Genomic DNA, 8,530 nt, shown 5'->3' with positions numbered 1-8,530 from the left:
ACTTAATTGAAAGAAATTTTATAAAATTAGTGCAATATTTTGTTGATAAATTCATAAAATTAAAATGTACGTTGATATTTTAATCTTTAGATAGGACAATGGTGTACGGAAGGCGGACGCAATATAATACCCACCAAAATGTACGGACCCTGCAACGGTAGATAAGGGCTTTCTGGATCTGCCCGGCTGTTGGATGACAGTTGGTGGTGTCTCTACTACTTTCAAACCTAACGAAAGTTGCTTCAATTTTTATTTAGTCTTATTTTTGTTTTTGGGTACAAAATTTATTATTATTAGTATTCGCTGTTCTATCCGTTTACAATTACACTTGACATTTTTTTTTATATAAATTCTAACATTATTGGTACTTGGATCTTGTTTATGTTGGACTTTGTTGTGAAGCTCTTGTAGGCTTGACCTCCAGCATGCTTCTCCTTGGTATGGTCTTAAAATACTTCGAACTAATATGCTTAAGAGATCCTCAGACATGTGTAGTGTCAACCTTTAATGACTCTAATGCCTAAATTAGTACAAGAAGTGTTTAATTCAACCAAACTAAAAAAAAGTAAGGTTGGATCTCTTCTTTGGAGATTATTTACCCTGATCCTTTAGGGTGGTTGAGTGAGACTATTTATAAGCCTTGATGATACATGCCTCTAGTTAGTGCAACACTAACAATGTTAGGGATGTTTCTGACACTCAAGGTTGCACGGTGCCAGTCAGGATTCGACTCAATCATTTTGGGGAGCATGCTCTCCAGTGCATCCTCCCAATTCTATGGGACTTGAGCCCATTCGTGGATTTTGGACCTTGCCACCGACAACACTCAACATTCTACATGTGTAAACATTCATTACCAACTATCAATTTTTTATTTTTTTTTTTAAAAAAACCGAATATCATCTTAAAAATTTTATTTTTGGCTTAACAAATTCAATATATTTTCAAAACTATTGCAAAGCTCTTTGGGATAACAAATTTATGATCTATAAAATCGGATTTTCTAAAACCACGACAACAAACATTGACTTTCTATTGTATTTTCAATAGGTTGTCGTAGGAATATTATTGAAAATCATAACGCTACGAACGCTGTAAAAAGTTCATTTTTATAACACAATTTTAATGCTATGAAACGTCTCCCAGCGTTTTCATAGTAATGAAAAAAACTAACACGACCAAGAACAATCCTCCTAGAAAAAGGAACATCAACAAACCTTGGTAGAGAGAATCACCCTTGCCATGACCTGCATAAGTGAAACAAAAAATGGGAACTATCAAGGAGTTACCTATTTAGATCGATGGTGGTTCCATCTTCGATGTTTAATTCAACAACTGGGTTTCAAGAAGGAAAAAAATGAACTGCGGTGAAAAAGGGGAGGACACGTTGCGAGTTTGCCAAAGAAAAAAAAACATATACAATCAATTAAATGAAAACCTAAAGTCCAAGATTAGAGAGAAGATTTTCACACCTAAAGATACCACAAATGCACATGTTACTACAAAGTACAAAATGAAAAATTTTAATTGTTTACTTGCGTCAAGAGAGTGCCCAAAGTAGTATAGGAAGCACCATCTTTGATAGAACAAGCCCAAAATTCTAAAGCAACATAATCAACAAAAGCAAAACTCATATGCAATTGAATTACTATCCTACCCACAACTCTCCTAGAGAAAAATTCCTATGAAGCATAATCAAGTAATGTTTATTTTCTTCTTCTTCTTCATCATCTAACAATAATTTTCTAATTTAATGAAAATTAAGGTAATGTACCATTTACAAGTTCAAAATAATCCACTCATGAAAGCAAAGTCTCCCAGAAGTATACAACATCAAGCTTGTTATCAAAATAAGAAAAGACAATCCAAATTAGAGTTCTAGGTTAATGACACACTATCAAATGAAGTATAATTCATAAAATTGTCCCCATATATCTTCTTCTATGACATATAATTGCCAAATCATAAAACAAAAAGAGTTTAGAATTCAAAATTTAGTGATTAATAGAAAAAGACAAATACAGAACCTTTTACAGCTAGTTAGTCCAATGTATACAAAAATGATGATGATCTACACTAGCTTTGTCTCACTTCCAATTCTACATTAAGAACGATTTGACCTTTGACCAGCAACATTGATTTCTAATTTGGTTTCAAAAGAGAAAGGTCAGACAACAAATTAGCATATGTAAGCTTAGATTTTGAGATGTGGGAAGGAAATAGATTACCTTTCAATTGTCACACATTTAATTTATGGAATCGGCAACAAGAGGCCCCCCCTTCCCTTTTGTAATTATACTGAAAGGCAAAAAATTATAGTGGCTCAAAAGAAAGCAAGAGACAGGACGACCACGAGGGCTACAAACATGGTACTTTTTTTGCTTTCATACCTTTCGAAAATTCGCTCATGGTGTAAAAACTTCACGATCGCTTAACGTTGAGACGAGCCTATCCGATAGCGTCCATCATCCTAAACGATCGCACAACCACGCACGCGATTCCAAAACGATCGCTCACCTTTTCTAAATGATCGCTTAGCGCGCCGAGCAAACCTAAACGATCTCGTTTAATATTTGCTAGACGATCGCTTAGTAAAACCTACACAATTGTGTACCTTTCTCTAAACAACAAACATCCGACTATACGATAGTCATCTACTATCTCCCACTTGCTTGTTTGTTCCGTGGTGACAAAAAATCATACCTCCAAGACAGTCCACAGGTCCTCCACCGGGCACTATACACACTAGAGTTCCACTGAGCTCGAGCTCAGCCAAAAGTTCTAAAAACCTTCTCGGCGCAAAATCTTTGTCCTGTCCTAAAAAGATGGGCACGAAGATGAAATGAGAATAACGAGCGTGTGTGAATTGGGGGGCGAGCTTGAAGCAGGGAGTCAATTAACAAAACAACGAGGCCATAGAGTTTACTAATAAAGAACTATTGCGACTAATATAGCTACCCAGCCACAAACAACCTTTTCATTAAGCCACAATAATTATAAGTTCAACAAACCATGATACTATATAAAATATCAGTAATGCAGCAACGTCTATCAATTATGAATTAGAAAAGCATCTATAATGAATTTCGGAGAGGATCGGCAAAGTTTTCCATTGTTTCTAATTAACAAAGGTTTTTGATCATGTCAAATATCACCAGTCTTTAATTCAAATCCATCAGTTGCCACAAAAAAAGAAAAAGTTGATTCAGTCTGGTTGACTACACTATGTATGTCTTAAGGGAAAAAAAAAACAAATAGAAGAAAAGAAAAGGCATATTCTTTCAACCATGGAGTGTCTAATTGACAAAGCAAGAACTGAACTTAAAGAACCTTGCCCAAATTGAAGAAGTATCAAAACTATAGATTCCAAATTAGCTACAGAAAGAGATGAAAAAGGTAAACTCTTAAAAAAAAAAAAAAAAGCAAGAAAATTCATCAAATAGAATAAGACAAACAAGGATGAGATCGAATAAGATCACCTGGTTGACTTTCATAAATCTGTTGTCCCAAGTTGTTCAGGTTGTTGTTCGTCGATGGAGCTAGTAAGAACATTCCAATTTATAGGAGTCAACGTGATTGTTGCACTAGATAACCTTGGACAGAATATTTCTATTACCAGGGAAGGGATCCCACTATCATCCTATTTGTGTGCTGAAACCTTTAAGAAGTTGTGGGCACACTATGATGAAGGAGTTCAACAAAGAACAATGAAAGCAAAAGAAGGAAGGTGAAAAAGATTTTCGAATAAATCTTTGTTCTCATGTTTTTTTGTCATTAGAGTGTATCTAAAAATTTTTGTGGAGTTTGTTAGAATGAAAATAGATAATGGAAAGTGCAATATATGCACAAAATACTCTCCAAGTCCAACAAAGAGACAGTCAAAACACATGAATAGCAACTATGGTTGCCTTGCTCTCTAGCTCTATTATTCTAAATAGCACTGAACTCGATTAATTACATGCACCAAATATTCTAAATTTCAACAAATAAGCACATTCACTTCACATAATTCAACTATTGTTGTGTTGCTTTCTAATTCTAGTAGAGCGTCTGACTGGAGTCACAATCTCGTCATCCCCTTTTCCCTATGAAATAAAAAGATAAACAACAAACGGTCATGCATAAGAGAACAAAAATATTTGTCTCAAAATTATTTTTTTTTATTAGTTGATTCAACTTCAACAACTAGTAAATACTTTCTATTTTAAATAAACAAAGAAAAACATTTTTAGTATGCTTATTATTTAGGGAAAAAATAATACATTATAAAAAAAAAGTGAAAACAACCAAATATCATCTTCAAAATTTGTTTTTTGAGTCAGAATTGAAAACTATAAAAATTTATAATCTTTAAAATTGGATTTTTTAAAACAGTACTTTAAAATTGTTTTAAAAATTAGATTTTCTAAAATAAATTTACGTACTTCCTAAACAAAGAAAGAAAAACTTTCTAAGTAAGCTCATTTCTTTTTTCTTTTCTTTTCTTTCTTTCTTTCTTTCTTTTTTTTTAAAACTGCTATCATTATAATTATTTAAAAAAACAAACAAATTTGAGATACATACATGCTTGATTGGGATCTTCTCATAGGTTGTGAAACTCCCATAAGATGGAGAAGCCGAAGTGGACACTGAATATTCATCTAGAGAAGAAGAAGCCATTGATTCTCTTCTTGAATTCTTCCTCATCTTCTTCCTCCCATGGCTATGGCTTTGAACTTCACTCGATCTCTTCCCTGCTTTTGTATCTTCTTCTCTCATGCTGCTGTATTGGAAACTACTCGTTTCAGAAGAGCAAAATTCTCCACCCATATCATCTTCTTCTTCATGTCCTTCTTCTTCTACTACTTCTTCTTCTTCCACCAGACTCTGATTCATCTTCTCCTCTTTCACCAATGGCTGCTTCTCCTCTTCCTCTTCAGCAATGGCCGCCATGGATGATGATGGTTTTGAGCCTGATTGTCTGGCATAAATCAGTCCTATAATAAGAGTACCCAGCAGAATAGCTGATATTATAATAGCTGTGTTCTGTGTGAAATCCTGAGAGATTCCGTTTTTTGTTCTGATGAGATCGATGATTTTGCCACCATTTTTTTCTTCAAAATCAGATTGATGTTCAGCAGCTGGAGGAGAAACTGGAGGTAACTGGTACTGAAATTCTGTGTTCTTTTCTTCCTCTGTTTCCCCTGTTGCTGCTGCTGCTGCTTGTTCTATTTGATCATGAAATTTCAAATCAGACAACGAAGAAAATTTGAAATTCTCCTCAGGTTTCTCTTGGACATATTCTTCTTCAGTTAGTTTATCAGAAGCTGAATTTTCTGACTCTTCAATGGTTTCTTGTAATGATTCTTGAAAAGCCTCATCATTCTCTTCTTCATTGGCATTGGCTTCTGTTTCTTGAAATGATACGTCTTCTAGCTCTTCTTCATTTTGAGATTCTCTTTCAACATTTTCCACGAAAATTTCTCTCATCTTGATGGCTTCAATCTCTTGCAACACATCTTCTTGTTCCTGTTCTTGTTCTTCTCTCACCTTCATGGCTTCAATCTCTTGAAACAATTCTTCTTCTTCTACGATCTCAGATTCTCTTTCATCAGTTTCAATGCCAATTTCTCGTGGTAATTCTTCTGCTTCTTGTTCTTCTTCTTTATTCTGACATTCTTTCTCAATAGGTTCTTCAAAAATGTCAATTTCTCTATCCTTCATTGCTTCAATTACATTCAAATTGTTTTCTTCTTCCCACACAGTCTGATGAGATAATACAAGACACTGCTCATTCATGTTGAAATATTCATTGAAGAACTCAGTCTGGTTCTCATAATGAATTAATGGCAGCCCTCCTCTGAAATTGAAAACCACATCAGAAATAAAAGAGATGGATTTCACATGCCAAACCTCAAGTTTCCCAACCAACACATTGAAATTTGTTTTTGCAAACCCGAAAATTTCAGATTCATCCTCCATTGTTAACGAGCTTGGTCTTTGGAAGATATTTGGATCATGGACATTCACTACACAAATTGAAAAGCAAGCAGTAAACAGAATCAAAAGCAAAGAACTGGTCTTGAATATACTTGAAAAGTGCAGCTTCGATGACTGTTTCATTTCTGTGGGGCTTTGTTCAGACACATTAATCTCCTCCTCTTCCTGTTCTTCTTCTTCCATCTCCGATTCATTGGAAGAAGCTTCATCAGATTCCTTTGGTGAATCTTCAGAGTCAGTTTCCTCCATGGACTCGGACTGGGAAACATTGGCAAAGGAAAAGAGCTTTTCCTCAAGTCTGCCTTCTGGTTCGTATCGATTGATTCTTCGGTTTGGTCGGTAATGGAGGAACTGCGGCCTTGGAGATAGATAATTAGTTTTTGGATCATAAGGAGGGATTGATGGATCATCATCGAGAGGTGCTATCATTGGAGAAGAAATTGGACTGATCTTAAAACTTGGGTCAAGATTAACACAATCCACATCTTCAATTAAATTACTCCTAGCTGGAGGAGAGTCTAAATCCTTGTTCGAGATCGAGATTACCTCAAAATCAGAATTAGATGATTCAAGAGGTGCTACTGCAGAGGCAGATTTTGAAACCGGGGCCATTTCGGACTTCATATCGGCTTCGACCGCCATTGTTGCCACCACCTCCGGGTTCAAGTCATATCGGTAAGTGGTTTCTGAATCGTCATGCGAATCAGAAATGACCTCAAAACCACCAAATCTCACTGTTTTTGTTGATTTAGAACTTGAAACAGGAGGAATTTGAGGGTTGGTATCGGATTCAAGTGTCTTTGATGATTGGGAACTTTGATTCACTGAGTTGAGTGAAGAGCTCTTCATGCCGGAAAATGAATTAGAGGACCGTACTGGCTCATTCTGATCGCCCAGAATCTTTTTCTTTGGAGATGCAGCAATCTTGGAGGCAGCGGAAATTGTAGGAGACATGAAATGCTTCGATGATTTTCCGACCATCGGCGAACGAACTCGGACGGGTTTCGGACTCTGATCCTTTTCATTTTCTTTCTCCTGGATGTTGCGAGAAGTAAATGAATTTTCTCTGCTCACAGAGTTCCTTCTTGGATAATCTGACATATTTTATTCAAAGAAACAAATAAAAACACATATAGCAGAAGTTTCAGGGAAAGAAAGAAAGAACAGAAACACATATAGCAGAAGTTTCAGGGAAAGAAAGAAAGAACAGAATAAGCCCTAACAACCTTTCTCTTCCACTTTATATAGGCAAACAAACAAATTTGAACCAAGCAAAAATCTAACGGAAGAAACAAAGCAGGAAAAGAGCAAGATCATAACAAGATGCCAATGAGCAGATATTCTTTAGAAACCCTAAACTCTAATATTTTCTCATTAACCGAACAGATTTAAACCACTCTAAGACCCCTAGAAAGAAATTAAGCATGGAGAATACTGAAACAAACCAGAGGGACTATTCGCCGGAGTGATAGGGTTTAAGCCCCTCGGATTGGCAACGATCGATGGCTTTGAAAAGGGGTTACCAGAGAAGCTCCGGCGGACGGGGTTGCTGATTTCAGAATTTCTAGAATTAGGGCTTGTTCTTCCGGAGAGCATGGCCGGAGAAGACGACCTGTTGGACGGCAGCGCCATGGAAATGGAATTGGGTGAAGAATTCAGATGCAGAGGGAGAGAAATTTGAGAGATCCAAGTGTGTATCAGAAATGGAAAGTCGGCGAAAATATTTAAGGGGAGAGAGGGGTTTTGGTGGAGATGATGATTCTTTAGCTTCTCGGTTAGTAACGGCTAGTTTTCAGAGTAATGGAGGGAGCTTTAAGGAAATTTAAAATGGATGGTTTTGGATTGGACCGTTGGAGTTCCGAAGAATATGTAAGGGTAAGAAAGCGTGCGAAAGTGGAAGGAGGAGAAAAATAGCCGTTACTTTTTTGAATTTATCAATTTCCAAATCACCAACCCTAATTCCCTGAAACTATCCCAATGGAACAAAGGAAAAGAATTCAACGAACAGAAATCATCTAAGCAAGCATTTTTCTTTTAAATAGAGAATTTAAGAATTAGGGTAATGGCATAGAATTTTGCTAAGTTCAAGTTGATTCACAGACGACGTAGTAGGATCGCTTTTGTTTATTTTCTTAGGTCGAGGTGCATTTTGAGGTGGTATCGAAGAAGAACCGACAAGAGAGAGTGGTGCACGATGACGCATTAGAGAACAAGGAACGACACACTCTAGTCCGCCAATCCACATGGGTGCCTAATTCATCCTAGAAAAATTGTCAAATCATCCTTTCAAGAACCGAGATTAAAATGAACATTTTTAAAAGGTTTTTGGACTAAAATAGTCATTTTAAAAGTTTAGAGACTAAAATATAACCAATTTTAAATTTCAGGGACAAAAATAGTATTTAAACCTAGATTTTATGTGGAGGACTTCACGCAATAAAAATATTATTTTGTCTCTCATTCAAGTGCTTTCAATTTTACATTTTTTATCTCACAAGTTTTCGTACCCAACTTCATTTTTCTATTTTGTTTGTATCAATGTTTTTGATAA

General features: G+C 35.9%; 1 protein-coding gene across 1 annotated transcript; it reads right to left on the bottom strand.

The window, feature by feature from the left end:
• Nucleotides 1–3,803: 3,803 nt before the first annotated feature.
• Nucleotides 3,804–7,985, bottom strand: LOC120090026 (uncharacterized). Its single transcript, XM_039047512.2, has 3 exons — nucleotides 7,425–7,985; nucleotides 4,564–7,073; nucleotides 3,804–4,085 (listed from the first exon to the last, which is right to left on the bottom strand). The coding sequence occupies exons 1-3, from the start codon at nucleotides 7,609–7,611 to the stop codon at nucleotides 4,011–4,013; spliced, it is 2,772 nt and encodes a 923-aa protein (XP_038903440.1). The 5' UTR covers nucleotides 7,612–7,985; the 3' UTR covers nucleotides 3,804–4,010.
• Nucleotides 7,986–8,530: the final 545 nt, after the last annotated feature.

The sequence above is a fragment of the Benincasa hispida genome, chromosome 11 (assembly GCF_027475165.1).
Source record: "Benincasa hispida cultivar pf3 chromosome 11, pf3_genome.v1.1, whole genome shotgun sequence".
NCBI lineage: Eukaryota > Viridiplantae > Streptophyta > Magnoliopsida > Cucurbitales > Cucurbitaceae > Benincasa > Benincasa hispida.
This window is presented reverse-complemented; position numbering and strand designations above follow the sequence as displayed.